At 44.7% G+C, this 21,487-nt stretch overlaps 1 protein-coding gene across 1 annotated transcript in view; it reads left to right on the top strand.

Moving 5' to 3' along the window:
- The window catches only part of LOC146174625 (multidrug resistance-associated protein 1-like), a 132,342-nt gene that overhangs the window by 67,092 nt on the left and 43,763 nt on the right, over positions 1-21,487 (top strand). Inside the window, exons 2-13 of the mRNA XM_084583798.1 lie at positions 2,694-2,870; positions 4,731-4,856; positions 5,748-5,885; positions 6,391-6,528; positions 6,621-6,682; positions 7,786-7,914; positions 8,637-8,801; positions 11,150-11,324; positions 12,408-12,662; positions 16,123-16,326; positions 19,155-19,301; positions 19,875-19,959. Of these exons, the coding sequence (XP_084439924.1) occupies positions 2,694-2,870; positions 4,731-4,856; positions 5,748-5,885; positions 6,391-6,528; positions 6,621-6,682; positions 7,786-7,914; positions 8,637-8,801; positions 11,150-11,324; positions 12,408-12,662; positions 16,123-16,326; positions 19,155-19,301; positions 19,875-19,959 (1,801 nt within the window). The remainder of the gene's footprint in view (positions 1-2,693; positions 2,871-4,730; positions 4,857-5,747; positions 5,886-6,390; positions 6,529-6,620; positions 6,683-7,785; positions 7,915-8,636; positions 8,802-11,149; positions 11,325-12,407; positions 12,663-16,122; positions 16,327-19,154; positions 19,302-19,874; positions 19,960-21,487) is intronic.

Here is a 21,487-nt window from a genome sequence, read left to right as displayed (position 1 = left end):
TCTGGTGTTATTGGTTATTTTTTCGACCTCTGTGCTTACCGGCGGCAGTTCTTGGCAATAGGCACCGAGTCCTTGATGCGCTTGCTCACATCAAAATTCAGTTTATCTGTAGAGAGATATTGTTTTTTTTAGCTTTTTTAGATTGTAGTTTTTTTAGCAATATTGTTGATTCGCTAGCGGACAATTTCGCACTTCGGTAAGAATGTAGCGGGGGGGGGGGGGGGGATTTGTTTCGATGTCGCCCGGTAGCAAAAGAAATGAAAGAATAACATCAGTGGATTAAGTGGCAGTTCGGCAGTAGTTACTCGTTCTCTTAGTGTAAAGACAACATGGTTCACCAACCACCATGGCGAGGCAGAACGGGTTAAGTAACTGCGCTGCTACCACACCGAGCTAACAGGGCGCCGCCGATGGATGCAGCCGCTTAAGCGTTGAAGAGCGAAGAAGAGCCCACAGCGAGGGTGCCTCCGCTTGTCTGTCGAGGGTTCAGTAATCTGGTGGCGTGAGCGCTTGATTATGATCGCAATTTAGCAATCAAATGCCGAGCCCGATCCAACCACGGGAATACAAGAATGAGTTGTCAGATAGTCAATTTAAAAGCCGCTGTCCAATCATTTAGGACAGTAACGCGTAAGTTCATTTTTTTTTCAGTAAATATTGAAAGTTATATAGTAAGACGATAGTACCTATTCAAAATGACCAGAAATTTACCTTCAAGGGGTAACATTCAATTATGTATATGTATTAAAGCTTAGATGTATGCATTTCGTAACCATGAGTACTACGCGTACCCATGGCAGAACTTCTTTACCAAATATGGTTTCTGAGCCTGTACCGTTTTGCGTTCTCAGAATAAAATCTCATATTCCTTTTAAGATTTGTGGGGCTTGTAAAGAAATGCTTATGTTGTGATTCTACTTCACTTCCGCTTCAGTGTCGATTGCAGTTCGGCCTCAGGGTGGCGTGACCTCATCAGACACTCTCCTGCCTTCAGTCACGTCCCCCAGGGCACACTGTTTCTACTATTGTCGTGAATAAGTGATTAAATTTTTATGTTCTATCCACTGAATGCTCCAAAAAGCCAAAATAGCAGCTTGTACGTGTTAATTATTTATGTCGAAGTTGCAGAACAACGGCACTGGGAAGTCGCGGTCGCCTTTCCTTGTCTCAGCGTCCTGCGCTGTTAAGTTTGAAATGGTTTCAAACAGCGCAAGTAAAAACTGTTCTAAATAACAAATTAGATTCACTCGAAACTTTCTGTATAGTTATTGAATAACTGGCTCGAAGTTCAAAGAGGGCACAAAGTTCAAAGTAGTTTTTTTTTTTTCGACAGCTGTTTCAAGACACGGGCCGACTGCGATTCCGCCGAGTCTGTTGCCTTGATCGGTCTGTGCGCCGCGACGCAATTCATTCATGTGGCGGCATTTCTACTGTTCAGATCTATGACCTTCAAAACTGGAATACGTGGTAGACTCCAGTAACATTTAGAAACCTCGATCTCCATGCCAGACATCGGAGGCCATGGATCAGACTTTCGTCCCTCTCAAGTGAGATTCGGTTGAAGTATGTTCGCTGTTGTCATCTGTGACAAAGGACAACTTTCATATGCGTATGACGTGAGAGCCACATAATCAACACACTGAACTTGTGCCACGTGCCCCAGGTAGCGATCACCGTTGTGTCTTTAGATTACTGCAATTTTAATCGTATAACTTAGAGCAACTCCACTTACACTTCGCTATCTAGAATAAATATTGATGTTTTCACGTGGCAGTGAGTACTTACAGTAATATTCGGCTTATAATGAATTCGGGTATTTCACATATTCGATTTTTATTAGGTTTTTGTTAACTCCATTCATCGTATTCGATTCGTTAAAAACGCTACAGCTGTCGTATTCGATTTGCTTTCTGCAAAATAGTACTTGCACACCTGCAATATTTCCCACATTTTTAATGCACACTGACCAAAGGGTAAGTAGCCAAGGAAAATTATACGTGCATATTTATTCTTGTTGAAAACTGTCACTTTGGTTTGGGTATTCTTATTCTTAAGCAGCTCTTCCTATCAATCAGGACACTGTCTAGGGCAGGTACTTTGAATCATTACTTTGAGACTCGAAATAATACAAGAAAGGAATACTTAAAAAAGATATGGTTGCAGGGACTTTTGAATTGTGCTGAAGGCACTGGTAACACCGATCGCCAAATACTAATCATGTATAAATGTCTCCGAAATGAAGGAATCTGAAAGTTGACGAAACTATCATTATGCGACAGTCGCATTAACCGATAGCTCTTCATTGAATACAACACGCCCACAAATGAAACATTTTGTGCGTTTATTCAAACTCAAATTTTTCCTATTTTTATTTTTTGTAGAAGCTGTGCTCGTAAGCATAAAAGTGCCACAGGCAATTTTTTCCTTCGCCTCTGCCATTATACGCATACGAAACCGACTGACTGTGTAGGAAGATATTACAATGGTTTTAGTTCTCGTGAGTGTGCTATTGGGCAAAAGTTACAAGTCACATGTTCTTAACAAGCTGTGACTGCGTTATGTTATTTCGTAATATGAAATGCATGCCTTCGAACTGGAACAACAGGTGGTTCGTTCAACTCTGGACCAGCCGTGTTGGTTGGAATTGCTACTGAGCGAAACAGAAAACGAATGCACTATCTCTTCCCTTGCAGGATGATTCCGTAACGTGGTACACCGAGACCCCAGACTTGACGCCCTGTTTCCAGGAGACCGTGCTGCTCTGGGTGCCATGTCTCCTCCTCTGGCTCACCGCACCCTTCGACATCATCGCCTTCAAAAGGAGCCGCGAGCTACCGGTGCCATGGACGTTCCTTAACATCACCAAAGTGGTACGCGGCTCTGTTCGATGCCAATTGCAGCCCCCGTGTTTCCACTCCAGTGTCTGCATGATTCGTGGTGCATAGAGGACTCTGTTCAATTACTAGAACTGCATGGATGTGAGTAGAGCCGACAGTAATGGCTGCGAACTCTAAGGAAGAAACCAGTGAGGTTCTGGTCATACGTCTTGGAATAGCGCATAGCAGTGTGTTCATCTAGCGCGGTAATGTACAGACACTAAAGCTGCTCATCTGAGCTCTGCGCAGTTAGAGTGCTGTAATCTACCACTGCTCGCATTGAAGGCAGTGCTTATTTAGCGACCTTTGAATTGTAGTGGCAGACCTTGAAATAGGCAACATAAAAATTGAACAAATAGAGAATGAAATTCAACAGGATATTTAAGCGGGCGAGTTGGTGATACATCATCCAAAAAAACAGCGCGAACAAACGGGGACGTCCCCGTTTGTTCGCGCTGTTTTTGGAAGAGAATGAAGGTTGAGCAAATAAAGAAGTTGAGAAGAGAAGAGGTTGAGTTGGGGGGGGGGGGGGCGAGAAGAAAAAGAAGGTGTTAATGAAAGGTGCGGAAAAACGTCTATTTTCACCTACATAGCCTCGTCAGATTATGCTTCAATATGTGCAAAAAATTTCGATATATATAGTTGCGAATTCGGGCTAAGTGTGAAAGGGCGAACTGGAAGACCAGAAATTACTTGTCAAGCCTCAAACGTTCCCAGAAAAAAAGGAAAACTGTGGTAGAGGTTTGAAACGCAGAAATTTATTGCGGGAAGCGAATATCAAATTTCCTATCTATCACCGCAGCCAATCCCGCGTCGTGTTTAATTGTCACTCTCTCGCGCTTTGCACATCATGTTGCCGTCTTCATCAACATCCATCCGCCCGAAATAGATCCTAATACACAGCTACAGTATTGCTCTCGCGCAGTTCCAAATTTTAATAGAGGGCCACCACTAAGGTGTTAAAGCCTGACCTTAAAATTCTATCCTCGCACCGAAAGCGAAATCGAACGTATCATTCTTTGAACTAAGCTAAGTAGGCTGCATGTTTCAAAAACCTCGTCAGCCATGTTGGCATGTGTAAGTTCATCGAAGTAAGCAATGAAGCTTGTACTGATGGGCGATATCAGCTGCAGCATTTTTCGTTGAAGGATGTTTCCGGAGAACGGCACTTCCGGCCTAAAATCAACCCCTATTATCAGCTTGAAGGTCTCACTTCAGACTACTATTCATCTTGGCGCACTTGTCTAGCTGGCAGCGACAGGCAGTAAATAGGCAACGCTAGAATAGCCTTGGATGGTCATCAATCGACGCCTTGACGAAATTTTACCTAGCAGTTTCGAAAAAGCTCATTCTTTTTAAGCATGAGTCATTTATGTACGAAACAATCAATATGCCAGCAGGTCATCCCTCGGGACGTTTCTAATGTTTCGCTACTTATTGAAGACCCCCTCCCAACTTCTTCCTGTAATTGGCTTTTGAGGCAGTCCTGACTACGATGTAAGAGCGCAGGAAAAATTTTAAAAGCAAGATTTTTCTACACACCTCAGGATTAGGTAATTCCCTGCTTTGTGTTCTGAACATTGTTCTGTACAATATCCACAGTTGGCTCACAACTATTCCCGAATACGCGCTCCGTTCATTTTAAGTGGCATTTTTAGCTAATCGGCATGAGTGCAGAAAAAAAAACTATCTTAAAAGTAATATTTTGGAATTAAGGTCTTCAGAATAGTATCCTAAAATAGTCCACTGCAAGCCTCACAAATAATAGTGACGTTTAAGACAGCTGACCTTGTATCACTGCGCTACTGCAGTGAAACGCTCTCGCTAGAACCCAGTTATGTTCTATCTTTGCAGCTCCTTACGCTGCTGCTGATTATTTTGTCACTGATGGAGATGGCTCAAGCCCGGACGCGTTATACCGAAGGGCAGATCGTGTATCCGGTCGAATACTACGCTCCTGCCATACGCTTGGTCACATTCGTAAGTATCGTTATGCCATGGACCATCATCACCATTACAGGAACCACTTATTCTCTATCTTATCTCTAATTTGAAATGATGTTTAAACACGCATTTTGGCTGGCGCTAATCTGTTATATTCTAATTGCAATCTCTTAAGTATTCTGCGCAATGCCAGTTGCATTTGCGGGATGGGAAAATACAGTTCCGTCTGCCTTATTTATAGACCGCACTGCAATCAGTGAAATTCCTCCGAATGACATTATTGCCGCTTTGCATAAAGGCGCACAAATTGCCTAAGGATTTCAATTACGCATATTCCACACGACGACATGCCCACATTAGCAGGTCAGGTTATATCAAGCACCGAAATACAACACTCCATTGCTACATACGGCAGTGAGAGCGGCCTGCTTCGAGTAGTGTGAGAGAGGTCGACTTAGAGCGCGAAGATCGGCCGCATGGCAAGCAACAAGCAACAGCTTGAAGAACCGTTAAGACGAAGAAGTTACACTCCCATCCCTCCTAACTCCCCAAGAACCCAAACAGCGGCCGAGAGCCATCCCTTCCTTTCAATAAAGGCTTCATTCATTCATTCATGCCACAAATTGATCATCCAAAAATTTAACTAGTATTCACATGTTCCGTGGCGTATCACTTAATTGAGCTATTTTCTCGTATTCAAGCATAGATGACAGATTAGCACCATGCTATGAAACGAGGACACGAGGCAAAGACACGCAAGACAGGAAAGGACAGCGGCTTGTTTTTTCCAGGGGTCCTTGTTCCATAGAGCTGTGTTAATTTGTCAGAGGAAAACAATTAACCAATTACCCCGGACCAAAATCTTCATTCAAGTACAGACGGCCGTCGAAGTCGACTTTTTCTCTTGTATTCACCGAAACTTTGCAGGTTCTAGCTCTGGCTCTGATAGTGACAGCCTGCAGACGAGGCGTCTGCACATCCGGCCCGCTATTCATATTCTGGCTGCTGATGTCTCTGGCTTCTATTGTTCGGTACCGGTCAGTGCTCCTCCAAGTCTTCAGCGAGGTGAGGTATTTCCGTGCATTTTGTGTAAATCAATCGTTTTCTGTGCAATGGCGTGACTTGAAATTCGATGAAAAAACAAACATTGCACCACTTCGTTTTAATAATCACAAAGTATTTTTTCGCGGGGTGCAATAGCGCATTTTGCCACACTGCTTTCAAATCCTTCAAACATTATTTGACAGGACTGTTTCAGAGATGATTTTGATTGTATTTGCAACAATTCTCGTAACTATAAAATCAATATACCTTGTGACTGAGTAAAAGTTTTACACGATATACCTGTTTCACTACCTGTTTGCTCTCTTTTGCACTAGAAAAAATGGTGCAACAAAAACGAGACGTTAGCAGAACGTAACAAGCATACGCACTAGCAACCAAATGATTGCTGTACATTCGAATGACAGTATTGATGAAACAAGTCGGCAGGAATAGGAGAATTGTTGAAATTTCGCTACATGAGAGCGTCGAACTTTAAAGCAGCCATCTGTTTTCGGCGGGGATGCAGGATGTGAGAGCCATGTCCGACGACCAGATTGAGTTCCGCTTCGTCATCATCGTCATGTACTGCCCCGTCCTTGTGGGACAGTTCCTGCTGAGCTGTTTTGCGGACACTCCGCAGGATATCAGCCCCAAGATGGCCGCGGTGAGAGTTCCATGCATTCAACATGCGCAGAGCTCAGCTGGGCGCCGTAAAGCGATGACTGCTGGCTTATTTGTTTTTCTGGTCTCTGACAGAGACAATGTCCCGAAGTACGAGCGTCGTTCCTGTCCAAGCTTCTCTTCTGGTGGTTCAACGGGTAAGTTGCTGTTTGTAAACGCGCCTGCGTGAAAGAGGCCTTCAAATCGGTTTTGATATTGCTACAACCCTTGGCAATAATCGTCAGCCATTAAAGATGTATTTTGTTCTTTAGTTTGCTGCATAACTATGTCCCGTAATGTGTAATTAATCTGAATGAGTCATAGTTGTCAAAACTCTGTACAAGTACTACTTTTCTTTTATTTGAGACGTTTTATCATTAGACAAAGTGAGAAACGGAATGAAATGTGGGAGAAAGAAAACAAGTGTAGATTTATCTTACTCAAAAACTCGCAAAATTTCCTTTCAAAGCGTTTATCCAGTGTCCACTCGCGAAAGTCGCAATAAAAGTCCCGCCGCACGCTTATTTTCCTTAGGAAGCGCTGTCTCCCAGACACCGCAGCAGCTCGGCAAGTTCACAAGAGTATTTATTTTGTATGTATGGCAACTACGACTCGGTGGTTTTGTGATGTCCGCAGTATTGTTTCCTGTTTTCTTCTCAAAAAATATCGGCGCCCGTATCCACAAGAAAGAAGTAGCATTTATTATGTCTTTCAAGAGATACCAATATTTTTATTTCGTAAAATAAGTGATGCGTTCTCAGTGACCTCTTGGGAAATAGTAGCAGTTTAAGGCTTTATATAAAAGAGCCGGTATAATAAGTTGGTGTAGGAAAAAGCCGCTCTCCTTAGATTGCCATACGTAATGTCCTGTCCGCGAATGCGCGTTCGCCGGCGCGGCGCCGATAGGGGCCGTACCTGCGCAGGTGTCGGATGCACTTACATAAATAGTGTGAGTAGGACAGCGCTACCTCTAGGACCGGAACTCTGACAGGGGAAGAGAGAGAGAAATAAGCGTATCGCATGGTTTTTTTACGTTTGCTTTCGGTCACATGGTTTTGATAGAAAAGGATAAAGTAGGTAAAATCTTACAACTCGCAGATATCCCGGGGTCGTGCTTGGTTAATGCGGATGTGTGCATTTCAAGATGTGAGAAAAATTTTGTTTTCATCTTTGTAGCGGCCCGATAATGCGGAACAGCGTTTTTTTTTTTTTTCTGTGAAAGACATCTACTTCCCTCACATTTTTTTCTTATCCAAACCAGCATGGCCATTCTAGGGTTCATGAGACCTCTGCAGATGTACCAAATGTGGTTCTTGGACCAATCCAACCAAGCAGCCAAGATCTCCGACGACTTCTCCTACCACTTCGAGAAAGAGAAGCAAAAGAGAGGGTGCGTGAGCATCTTTTAATTGGTCCGCTCATAGAATCAAATAAGTGCTCCTGCGCTCTGTGACTTGTTTGAAGTTTATTTTCATTTCAAGAAGAAATGTATGAAGAAATGAGAAGTGTATCCGATAAGTGAGACCATAGTGATTTTATATACGCACGAAAACTCTCAAAATTAGCTAAACCTCTATTTAAAATGACTTTGCGAGATAATTCGACAAACTGATACCATCTCAACAATTTTTAAAGCTCTGGTCCTAACACATCAACCATGTCCGAGAACTTCGCTGAGGCTATAACCATGCCCTTCTCGCAGTGTCAGCGCCGCGGAGTCGTGGCACATTTTGACAGCACAAGAACTTACGAAGATAAAACAAAAGGAACTAAATTTTTTGTCCGCGCCTCTTCTTTATCATCTGCCCTTCGTTGGTTACGCGCCATAGAAACGCATGATGTACTGCGAGCAACTAGCTTAAAGCTACGTTTCATTAAAACGGCAGATTATCGCATATGCATCTATCAAACAATTCATACAGGATGGCGCTCAGACACTAGCACTGCTTTCTCGATAAGCCTCTGGCAGTTCAGAAAATTGAGTAGTTCACTAGCCTTTAGCTGCTTCTAGATGCCTTTAATTATTTGCTCCTTCTCCAGTAACCATTCAAGAGGTAAGCACTCGATAATCTGCATACAGTTAGCGACTATTATTTTCTCTTCTTGACGCAGTGCTGTGCCCAGCAAGAAGCCTGACGCCGACGGGAGGCGCCCCCTGGTATCCATGATCGGAATAATGACGCCTCTCTTCCGCACCTACTGGCTGGAGCTCACCCTAGTGGCGCTCGTCAAGCTGGTGGCCAGCGTGCTCACCTTTGTCGGCCCGCTCATCCTCGAGTGAGTAGGAACTAATACGAGGAATATAATTTACCCTAAAATGCTTGAGTAGTGCACACAAGAACACCTCGTGCCTGCCCCAATAGCCTAAAAAGCTGGATCCAGGCAAATGGCAGGAGCAATGTGCATAAAAGGATAAACCTTTATGGGTTCTTGGGTGAAACTCGTCAAATGTTTTCGTGCAGTGGCCGTGGTCTTCTACTGAGGCAGGGTAAGATTAGGCGGCGGATACTCCATTTTGGTGCAGAGGAAACGAGCAATAGTGGGTATAATAATAATGCAGGCTAATATGAATCCAATCGGTCAGAATTACTGCAGATCTCTCAACCGTGCTCTTTCCATCATGCATCGCCCTGTGCAGGGAGTTGGACTAATATACAACCTTTAAAGCCCTCTTTTTGTTGTTTTTTTTTAAATGTGTTCACAAATTTTCTGTGACCACTTATTTTAGCATCTTCTTTTTATTTGACTTTTTAAAGGCTAACGCCTTTTTTGGTACATGGGTCGCACGGACAGAGCCTGCGTGCAGACAGTGTCGGTAAAAGTGTCCACACAAACTGTCAATCATCCGTTTAATAGTAAAATTAACGCCTTCATTCACCAAGAATTACACATGATACGACAGGTCAGCCCAAGCCAAAAAGGGTAGTCGGGATGAGCCCGGCAGCTGAGGGGGGAGACCGGGCTACACGCAGCTACAGAGCTAAAAATGGGTGCAATCAGCGCGACAATGCAAACACAATAATAAAAAAAAATTGCGTTCAACATAACAAATATAGCGCCATTTCAAACAAGTGACACGCTAACTCCTAAACAGTTACTTAAAGAAGTCATTGACGAAATGGAAAACATAGTATAGGGCAGTGAGTTGAAAACTGAAGGTATAGTGACTTCTACAAAACCGCCATAATGAGTGAATCAGAGAGGAACGTCATATCGAGGCTGATGGCGAAATAAATATGCAGCCTTTGTCAACAGTGTAGAGCCCAAGGGGTCTGCATCTGAGCGTGCGGCTTGTATTGCCTTTCCAGTGTTCTAAATATTTTAATGTTTAGAAGATTTTTGTCTGACCCTCTCTAATGGGAAAAACCTCCAGTAAGGCTACATCAGCGCCACTACGCGGCTCAGAAGAAGACCCCTTGGGTCTACCCCTTGGTTTTGTTTGTGGGATTTAGCGTACCAAAGTAACTAAGGCTATGAGAGACGCCGTAGTGGAGGGTTACGGAAATAGGTTCTTTAACGTGCAGTGATATCTCATAGCATCCCGGCGCCTTGCTTTTCGCCTCCATCGAAAAGCTGCCGTCGTGGCCGGAATTCGATCCTGCATCCTTGGGCACAGTAGTCGAGCGCCCTAATCACTGCACCACCACTGTAGGTTGTGCTCCACACAAACAAACAAAAAACACGCACACATCACCAAATGTTGCGTAATAGTACCACATTTGGTATCCAATCTGATTACATCATGGCAATTTAGATAATGACCTCCAAATTTTGATGGGCTCCATTCAAAATTTGGCTTCCTGGACCTCCAAAATTTGGCCTAGTTAGAATTTGACCAAAATTCATGTCCATACACAGTTTTAGAATAGCCAACAATTTTCTAATTTGGGTGGTACACCCCATATTTTGGCTCCCTGAATCCCTAAAATTAGATCTTGCCAGAAATCGACCAAAATCGATTTCTACCCTAATTCGAGCATGGACCATTCCGCGTTGACCTCTAAAACAAGGAGGGATATACTCCTAAAATAGGAGGGACATTCCCAAAATATGGCCTCCCTTAACCGCCGAAGTCTGATTTTGTCCAGATTTAGCCGAAAATTGTGTTTAACCTAACTTGAATATGGCCAACTCAATTATGACTTCCTATGTGTGCGGGCCACTTCCAAAATTTAGTTCATTGACCCTAAAAATTTGATGATTAGAAATGGCTCTAAGTAACGGTACTGAGCGATGAAACGCAGAACTCATAACGAAACTTGGCACGGAACATGCAATACTTTCGTATTTCTGCACGCAAGCAGACTTAATTCATTCCTGTACTTCTTCGGCCCTCTTCTTTTTACAGCCTTCATCTTTCTTAACGTTTGGCAAACCAGTGCGATATATAAATGATTTCTCAGTACCAACAAAAATATACCGTTATTTCGAAAATTCAGTCAACATTTCTCTGTGTCTCACGACACAAAAAACCTGACTACTTTTCCGGACAGGTACTGACTTTGGAAAGTAGACAGTAGGGTCCACATTTCGTTGCTCGAAGTTCGTCTAGGTACACGTCACTCATGTTTTCTCTATTTCTATAATGCATTGTGCGAGCAACCTTGCGCTCTCGCTCCTCGCAGCATGCTGATCGCCTTCGTGAGCTCCAACGATCCCCTGTGGCGTGGTCTGCTGTTTGCCTTCACCATGTTCTTTTCGGCCATGCTGGAGTCAATCCTAAACGGCCAGTACGAATACCGCATCTACGTCATCTCCATGCGCATGCGCTCAGCCATCATCAGTGCGATCTACAAGAAGGTAATTCGTGACGGTCTTGCTTGTGCGTGCTTCAATGACTGTTCAATGCCTCTTTACAATGTGCTTGACTTCTGCACGTTGAGGCGTTCAGTTTCATTCGTATTTATACGGCACTGCCAACTGGCGCAGACATGGAACTCTGAAGGCATTATAACCGCTTTAGAAGGGAAGTCGAAGCCACGTGGCTTCAGCATGTGTCAACTGGACATCGGCAACACTCCAACAGTCGACGGGTGCTGTTATACAATACCTAGCATCATGTAAGGCTAATAATGATTGTAGGTGCGATTTCTACCATTTGCCGTGCATACCTTCTATTAGCGCTAGCAGCGCATTTTGAAAGGGAATTTAACGAATATATTCCTTAGCAGGCCAATGCATTAAAGTACTCTGCTACAGGCAACGGGCGATGACAAGTTTGTCGCCTTCGCGACGCAGCTGTTCCAACTGACCATTTAGCGAACACTCCTGAAATGTGTATATTTTTGAGCAGTTGCGTTGTCCCAATGATGAGCCTGTGTGAACAGCTGTGCGCGGCGCTGCACTTAAGTAAAGGAGAACTGCCAGAATGCTCATACATAAACCCCAAATAGCTTCAGTGGCCAGGAATAATCGCATAATTATCACCATGGTGCCTCTCGCAAAAAAGTAACTCTGTTAACGCCCAAGAAACTTAATTTTTATTTTCCTTGCGCTTACTTTATCTTTAATATGGCTTTGAATAATTTCGGCAGGTACACAACTTCATACTGGGTTAGAGCGCCTGTACTGGTTGTCTTCAGAACTCGAAGGAAGCTAGCGTGACAATGCTTTGGGGTATTTTGTGCCACGTTTATTGTGTACTTTAGAGGACCGGTGTGGCTGCGCTGCATCATTTAGGCTGATAACCATCAGTAATGCTGCGTTTGGCCATAACAGGAGAAATGTATCCGCGCACGTCTTAATGTCATTTCTTGAGTTTAACATAATTAAAGCAATCACAACGAAGGTGATTCAACTTTCTCCTTGTTACAAGATAACGAAGATTATTATTGCATGTTGTGTGCGTTCATGTTTATACTGTTGCCCCTGTTTGTTCCGCAGGCTTTGGTTCTCTCCAGCGTCGCCAGGGGTCAGTACACGACGGGGGAGATCGTCAACCTCATGTCCGTGGACACCCAAAGAGTCATGGACTACATTCAAGTATTCAACCTAATCTGGATAACACCCCTGCAGATCGGTCTAGCCGTCTGGCTTCTCTGGGGACAGCTGGGAATAGCCACGTTGGGTGGTCTTGGAGTCATGATCGTCTTGATACCCGTCAACGGTGCGGTTACAGCATACATCAGGAAGTGCCAGGTTGGTTGAACATATGGCTGCCTGTTTCTGATTTAACCGATAAGGGGCAAAGTTTCGCATTTACATCTGCATGCTCTCCTGGAATGAACTACGTAGAATGTAGACGGAGGCGTGACACGAACAGACAATGACGCTCGTTACATTGCTATCGTTAACGTTTGTTCTGTTTAAGACACAATAACAAGGAGAATAAGATTGGGATGGAGCGCACTTGACAAGCAATCCCAGATTGTGACTAGCAGCTTACCGGTATCGCTCAAGAGGAAGGTATGCAACTGTTACATCTTACCTGTACTTACCTATGAGGCTGAAACGTGGAGGCTGACAAAGAGGACACCGCAGAGGGCTATGGAAAGAAAAATGGTAGGGATAACGTTAAATGATTGGAAACGTGCAGAGTGGGTAAGAGAAATAGCTCAAGTCACTGACATTCCAGTTTAAATCAAGAACAAGAAATGGGTATGGACAGGACATGTAGCGCGAAGAAAGGATAACAGATGGTCGCTGAGGGTAACAAGCTGGATTCCAAGGGAAGGAAAGAGTAGCAGAGGGCGGCAGAAAGTTAGGTGGGCAGATGAGGTTAAGGAGTTCGCAGGGGTTAAGTGGATGCAGCTAGTACAGGACCGGGTTAATTGGAGGAATATGGGAGAGGCCTTTGCCCTGCAGTGGGTATAGTCAGGCTGATGATGATGATGACGGTCTGGGTTTTACACTGTTAACTTCAGAATGGAAAACGAACAACGCCAACCTGCTTCTCTGGGTCATTTAAGTTCATCTAGGGCTGGTTTCACTTTTCTTCTGCTGTCGTGGGGAATGTGCAACTTTCATGGCCATCTTGAACAGCTATCTCCGAAGTTGTTCATTCTGCATCAATCTAACATTCATAAGCAATCATCTTAGCTTGTCGCGGACACAACATTTCACCATTTAATTGTAGCACTGACATGCTAAAATGCAGTTTTTTTTCGTGCAATACATAACCGTTGAGTTTTCTTGCTAGTTGGGCTCGTATTCTACCAGCAAACGAATTTTCGGATTCCTTGATTTTTAGCTAAAACGTTCTCACTTAGCGTTTCCATGTGGCTTGAGAGTATGCCATAATTTGCGGATATGTTACTACTGCATCCGCACATTGTATATTTCAGTGTGCGTTAGCCTCATGCCTGGCTGCAGTTTGTGAAAATAATGCAAGGAATAAAATAAGAGTTAGTAGTCATTTCAGTATTACAGCAAACATTGGCAGGTATGACCAAGGCACTATGCGAAATCTTGAGATGTTAGCGCCCCAACAAAATAACGCGAAGAAATGTTTACAATGTTCTACAATGTTGAGTAGCAGACTGATTTCTTTAAACTCGTGCAACGAAGATGCAATCAATTTGGGCCAACGGACGGAGCTTATCATATTACTCAGGCAGTGGATTTTACCGCCTCGCTTTTACCCGGCATCGGCATTAGTTGAGTGGCGAGTTTGATGACGTCGAAGCCTGTTCCCAACCTCTCACGCGAAGCAAATTGCCGTGAAAAATTTTGCTGCTTCCCACTCGTAATAGTTCCCATGAACGCGTTCTTTGTGACTGCATTTCCATAGGAGAGAATAACGAATAAAAATTAGGGGGACACTCAAGCTTAGCGTTAAGAACAGACTAGAGAGCACCTTTTTACTACAGAGCGTCTTTTTACGCAAATACTTGTAAATTTCTTATCAAAGGTGTTCTTTTTTCATGAAAAAAAGGTGAAGTATCAACCTTAAAGGCTTTAAGACTGCCTTCTCTCTCCGCCAATAACTTTATTATTTTTGTTTCAGTCTATTTTTGGGGAAAAGAATATGTAGTATGCTTCACTTCTCAGTGGACACCTACTACTGTCATATGTGCATATATCATTGGTACAAATTCCTGTCGCAAACGAGCCTCAAACTTTGCGAGCAGATGGATTTTCAAAAGGAAGCGAAGCGGTATGACGTCACCCTGAACGCTGCAGAAACTTCGGTTGCGTCACAATTTCAGTACGAAATGGCGTGTGTGTGTTTTCTCCGACATTGTTTTCCACAGTTCAGGTCACGCGATGATGGCTTTTCGCCCGAACGAGCTGTATACGCTTCGTGTGAAAAGAACTGCTGCACAATGTTGTCCTTTCGAGCTTCTGATAGGGACACATAAATATCAGTTCTATCTTGTTCTTGTGTAGTATCCAGCTTTGCTGCTTTTCGTGAAGCTGTAAGGTACGATGTTCAGAGAACACATGTAGTGTTTTATTGTAATGACTGCGCAGGATAGGAGGATGTAGGGAAGTTGCCGCTCCTCGAGGTTTAACACTGGACACTTTAAAGTACAAGTTTAAGTTCAAGATAACTTTATTGCCGTTGATGTAGAGGCCCCTCCTCTCCCTCAGGAAGACCCTAGGGGGCGTCCAAAGGAGAGGGAGCTCCGCAGCGGACGTCTTTCGCAAAGCGCCCCGTGCCAGACGGATTAGTCGAGCTTGTTGCTCCGGAGCCCGGCTGCGGAGGAGGCCATCCCAGGTTTCCTTTTCTCTGATTCCATCAATATGCCCGGGAAAATCGGGGCATTCCCAAAAGCGATGATCCTGATTGGTTATTATCCCGCATTTGGTGCAGAACTTTGGAGGTTCCTCTCCCTCCTCGCATGGCACTGTTTGATTTTTGGCAGTACAGAACTAAGTGTACTTTAAAGAAAGAATTACAAACAAACCAAATCTTTCTTTAAAGTACACTTTGTTCTATCTGCCGAAAATCAAACAATGCCATGTTTCTCGTCGTATTCTCGCGGAGGGATCGCAGAGGGAGTAGTGAAACATTTTTGGAAGTGTCGCTCGCTCTCCGTGTTCAGAACTGCCTGCGGACGGTGACGTGGAATGGCTATAGAGGGGCGCATCATGAACGGGCAGTGAACAAGAGTTGATGGAGCGCCTGAGTTCTCAAGTCACATGACATGAAAATATCGAGTCATGCCATTCATGAGCCATGGGTTATGAGACGAAAAGTGCTGAGTCACATCGCCGAGTGGTAGCATCGAGGTTGAAGGACGGTGGTCGGATCTTAACAGAACGGGTAAGTAGATGTACAAATGAGTCGAATAGGAGCTACCAACATCGCGCCAAAGCTAATGCTTTTGTATTCTCCCAATGCAGTTTCTGCAGAAATTTCTAAGTTTTATTTTTGAGCCTAACAACGTAAGGAAAACAAGGAAGGAGATTGGTTTTTGTCGTGGAGCAACTCTGTTTATAACACTATGAGTGTGGCCGCAGCTTGACGGCTAACACGAGCCCTGTCGTACCATAGCTTCTGAAATTTGTTGAAATGATTTACCGTCGGAGCGTGAGGGCTTGGAGAATTGGCATTGGGAGAACTCATTGTCGCAGAATGCTTCAGACTTGGCTAATGCTGACTGCATTCAAAATTGACACCAGTGGCGCGTTTTTGCTCTTATCTGTGTTGCAGGTCCAGCTTATGAAGCACAAGGATAGGCGCATGAAGCTGATGAACGAAATGCTGGGCGGCATCAAGGTTTTGAAGCTTTACGCCTGGGAAAAGTCATTCGAGGAACGAGTGCAAGCAATTCGAGAGGACGAGATGAAGTCACTCAAGGTGCAGGCTTACTTCGGCGCCGCGATCATCTTCGCATTCACAACTGCCCCCTTTTTGGTAAGTGGGCGCAACTGTTACTCATTATTGGTTGTGACTTGTAGCTGTCACAATGGTTGCGCTTGACTAGGCATATGAATGATGTGGGGCGACAGCCGCAAGCGCTATTTATACAAGCACAGGCTAATTCAAGTACGCGCGCTGTGCGGCTTTAACGAATATTGAAGATCCTCAGATGGCCGAGCTTGTCAGCAGTCCCACAATGCGGTGTCTATCAAGAGCTGAGTCCCTTTGGGACATCAAACCGGGTGAACTGGTAACCGTAATTAAAGATGATTTGGGAACCAGTAATAAATAAGCCACCGCTTTAATTGCCACCTTACTGATTTCAATGTGCTACAGAAATAACCGCAGCGTTTTCCCTGAAATGTCCACTACCCTTTGCTGCAAAAAGTACGCAGGTGGTTTCTCGGGTATATGTTGTGAAATTTCACTCTCGCAACGAAGGGCCAGGTGCTATGCGCAAAGATCAATACAGCTAGGTGCAGCTCCTCAGAGAAATCTTGCTGCATTGCAACTTGGGACACATGGTGACTACATGGTTGTCACTCTTATGAGAGTTACCATGGTTTCTTTTGCCATAGCGTAGGCTCATAGAGATGTAGCAATAATTGCGCCGTCGTTCCTGCTTTGCAATCTCTTTATTGTGACAAGGGGTGACAAGGCCGGCCGATGTATTGTTTTGTACTTCTGTCAATACTATACACATCTGTGATTCTACACGTAAAGTTTTAGTGCCTAGTGCGCGGCGTATATTAACAAAAAAAAAACGCGATAGAAATCGGAATTGAGAACCTCTTGTCATCGAGAGCAACCGCCATTTTGAAATGATCATGTGACGTCACAGAGGATACGAGGCGGAGCGTCGTCTGCAATGCAGGCTGCAATATCAAAGGACACGTCTCTCTCTCTCTCTCTCCTTTTGTGGACGACTGACACAGTGGTCGCCCCTCGTGCAGATGGGCTCAATGAAGATATGCTTTCGCACGAAAGCGAGGTAGAGTAAGGCATGTTTTCTTCAGCGTAAGGCACGGTCACAGTCAGTGGACTGCACGGTTAGGTCCCTCAACTTATCGACGCACTGATCTGTCGAATTATACCGGCAACGACGTCAGCACGAGCAACGGTTGCCTGTCCGTAGTTTAACAAAACGTGAAGATGGGCTAGATGGTGCATTGCAACTTGACGAAAGGTAAAAGCGCACAGGAAGACACACACTTACGCGTGTCCTGTGTCGTCTTCACTCGAGTGTGTGTCTTCCTGTGCGCTTTTACCTTTCGTCAAGTTGCAATATCACCGTAGTGTGAGGTTTTTGGCCCCGCGACGCCGACGGAACTGATGATCAGCGGACGGTCGTCCGATCCGTTTTAGTCGGAATGAAGGCCGAGCGAGAACTTGATGCTCAATGAGCTAACGCCTTGAACGGCTGCACTTGTCTGTAGCTTAACTTTGTTACAAGCAACTAAACTTTATTTGTTTCCCCTTCTCATCAGCTATGATCTTGGCGAGAAATGTTAGTCGGCGCCGAACGGCCGGCCTGTACCGCGGCCAGTAGGCATAACGCGAGCACGCGAGTTTCGGGACTTGAGTTACGGCGATTAAGGAGCGCGCATGTCATCTCAGTGCATGTTGAGGAGGAGGAGGATAAACCTTTATTAACTGAGGAAGTCAGGCAGGCAGGGGCTTCCGCGCTAAGTGGCCAAGAGCTCTTGCATTCTGGCGACCTGGGTTGCACGTTCGATGGCCCGCAGTTGGATCAGCGGGTCCGAGCTGAGCATAGCGGCCTCCCACTGCTCGCAGGTGTAGAGCTGCAGATCCCGCAGAGGGGGCTCTCATGGGCATGTCCGTAGTATGTGGTGTAAGTTGACCCTCTGGTGGCATAAGTTCAGTTCAGTTTAGTCGTTTAGTCGTGTCCGACTCTTCGTGACCCTATTGACCATGTCACGCCACGCTTTCCGGTCTCTCACTATCTTCCTAACATCACATAACTTCATCTGCAGCGCCTCGAGGATGCCATCTAACCATCGCGTTCACTGCCTACCCCTTCTCCGGCGACCCTCAACCTTTCCCAACATCAAATCTTTCTCCAGCGACTCCTCTCTTCTCATCAGATGACCAAAGTAGCTGAGCTTTAACTTTAGAATTTGACCCTCCAATGAGCAGTCAGGGTTTATGGTCGACAATATTGACTGATTTGATCTTCTGGCAGTCCAAGGAACTCTCAGGAGTCTTCGCCAGCACCACAATTCAAACGCGTCAATTCTTCGGCGGTCAGCCTTTTTCACAGTCCAACTCTTGCATCCATACATCACAACTGGAAAGACCATAGCACCAGTTATACGGATCTTGGTTGGCAGACTAATGTCTCCGCTCTTTACAGTAACGTTACTGTACAGTAACGTTAAGGATCCCCAGAGGGTCGAAATGACTCCGGAGCCCTCCACTACGGCATCACTTTCTCTCTTTCCTCTTTTCACCATCCTCCTTCCCTTTCGGCGCGGTTCAGGTGTCCACAGAAGAAGTGTGACGATACTGCGCTTTTACTTTCCTGTGAACCAGTTTTTATAATTATTATTCCACTGAACTTTGAGACGTTCAACGGAACGTTGCTTGTATTCGACAAGGGGCGCACAATATACCGTGTGCAGCAGCAATCTCAGGCTTTCGCATCTCTCCACTGCAGAATCTGCAGTGCTCTCAAATTTTTTTTTGTAGCATCTCGTACAACACTGCATTTAATGTGCTTGTCGGGTGCAGACCGACCTAAGTAATTTTCTATGTTCCTCTTCGGATGCAACAGTGGCACTGCCTCTATCGGATTCATGCAGGTGGCCCTGGCCAGCTTCGCTGTGTTTATCGCCATCGACCCCGTGAACGTGCTGGACGCTAACAAGGCCTTCGTGTCACTCTCCCTGTTCAACATCCTGCGCGTCCCGATGGCCTTCCTGCCGATGCTCATCACCTTCAGCGCCATGGCGAGTGCTCAAGGCCCGATTTCCGGGCCTAATGCATCCTGAGCCGACAGGCAGAGGGGCAACATTTTTTATCAAAGAACGATAGCTCATGAAACTGTTCCCATGGTTACGTTGAAACTGAATGGCTCGACGGGGCTGTCATAAATTTCCGGCAAGTAGACTGACTCGCATGTGAAAAAAAGAAACGGATACTTTCGAACTCGCATTAGACGCAATGATTTTCCTCCTGTTTATTACTGAAAGGAGGCTGGGGTGGTCGAAGGCGACAATGATAAAATATACTGACTACAATAGACAACTTATTATTTTCAATAAAGTCAACGAACCGCCCTCCTGAACAACGCTTCACAGAGGGCACCGCCTTTGTAGACTGTTCGCGGGGGAAAACAGAACACGGGAATATTTTCTTGTGCTTGTAATGCAAATGCAGTAATTGATGTTTAACCACCAGTCCAATCAGAAACCGCTCAAGAATATTTCATCCCGTGGCCCTTGTGGAGGCTGTGGCTCACAATTAGCCCCTGTTTCGTAGTTCACATCTTGCTCCTAAATTAACGTGTTTCTATATCGCAGTTTTTAGTGTCACTGGGCCGCATCAACAAGTACCTCCGGTCGGACGAGCTGGACCCGAACGCCGTGAAACACAACACGGAAGAAGGTTCGTGCGCTTGGTTTATTACTTACTTAAAGTGCGCCGTGGGAAAACAGTAAGAAAACGATCGTCTCTTCTTAGTGAGCACTGCCAAGGTTTTGTAGAGAAGGCGATACCCTGGCTTGAAAAACAGGTGTTATAAACGCATCTTAAGTTATTTTTTCGCAAAAAGATTTCAGCGTCTCGAGATGGTTCCTCTGTGCTCCCACCCCTCTGCACTGTAATCTCCTGTACTAGAATGTAATCTCCGCACTAGAACTAAGAGGGACCAGGGAAAGGAAACACCCATAACTACTTGCGCGTGTCTTTCCTTTCGCTGGTCTTTCGTTCGTTCGTTGAAGGGGAAAACACCAACTCGCCTAATATGCTATTTTGCTAAAGTTCAGCTTGAATTACAGCTCAAAATTACAATCAAATTTTGCATGGTTACTTGTTTTATTTGTTTTTCATAGTTATGGTACTCTTCCTCAATCATATTGAACGTAGTATCATCAATTGTCCAATAAATGTGTAGAGCGTTATGTTGCACTCTCGTAACTAGGGCTACTGGTTTTAATTTAAAATTTATTAAGATTTTTTCCTCGTCCGCGATGCAGTAAATGCCTATGCAATATGTTCCTTTTGGCAACAAAAGGGAGAAATTTACTTAGAGCCATTTATGCTAGTCGCGCTTATGCAAAATGTATTGAGTGACATGAGAGGAAACGTTCATTTGCCTAACATTGCAGATTCTATTCAGAGAAACCTTCAAAAAATGTTGTTTTAAGAACGACAGGGCTACAGCCTCTGAAACCTCATTTTTCGCTCCACGTAACCACAGAAAGAGATGAAAAAAAAAAAAGTGAATTTGAATTCGCGCATACCGCTGTGATGCGCGTTCTAAAAGTTTGAGATGTTTTATTACCAGGATCCAGCCACTGTAACCAGGTCGCAAAGTGCGAAAATTAGATTTTCACAAAGCAAAAAAATGCAAATTAAGCTTTTCAATCTCCCACTTTTCCGCTCGACGCCGCCACAAGAAATGGTCAATAGCCTTTTTTAACATCGCCAACACCTAAGCATAATTTATTTTTTGAACGGTAAAGAAATGCTCCGCTAAAAGCTCGCAATATATATTTATACGATAAAAAGACGACGAAGCGGCTAGCGGTGCGGCGCGAGGCAGGGCGGAGCGGAGCGCTCGCGCCAGTCCATGTCAGGCGCGCTTGCCATTGAAGCACGTCTTATCATGTTATTGTTCCTTTTCTGACATTCCACCATACTGTATGAAACAATTTGTTTTGTAGCGAGAGCTACGTTGGACACAGTCTCGCCATTTCGCCGTGCCTGTCCGCGCGTGTCCGCGCCTGTCCGTGTGTGCTGTTCGAAGAGCGAAGAAAGAAGAAAAAGTAGAAAAAGAAAAAAGAAGAAGAAGAAGAAGGAGAAGAAGAAAAAGAAGAGAGATAACTTGATAGTTGGTAGAGGCCAACGACAACAGCGAGTTGCTAGGACAGAACCGACCACTGTCTTTACGTACCTTAGAGTGACCCTAGAT

The sequence above is a fragment of the Amblyomma maculatum genome, chromosome 11, assembly GCF_055883805.1.
Source record: "Amblyomma maculatum isolate TAMU_Amacu chromosome 11, ASM5588380v1, whole genome shotgun sequence".
Lineage (NCBI taxonomy): Eukaryota > Metazoa > Arthropoda > Arachnida > Ixodida > Ixodidae > Amblyomma > Amblyomma maculatum.
Note: the sequence above shows the minus strand (reverse complement) of the source record. Positions and strands in the feature narration are given on the sequence as shown.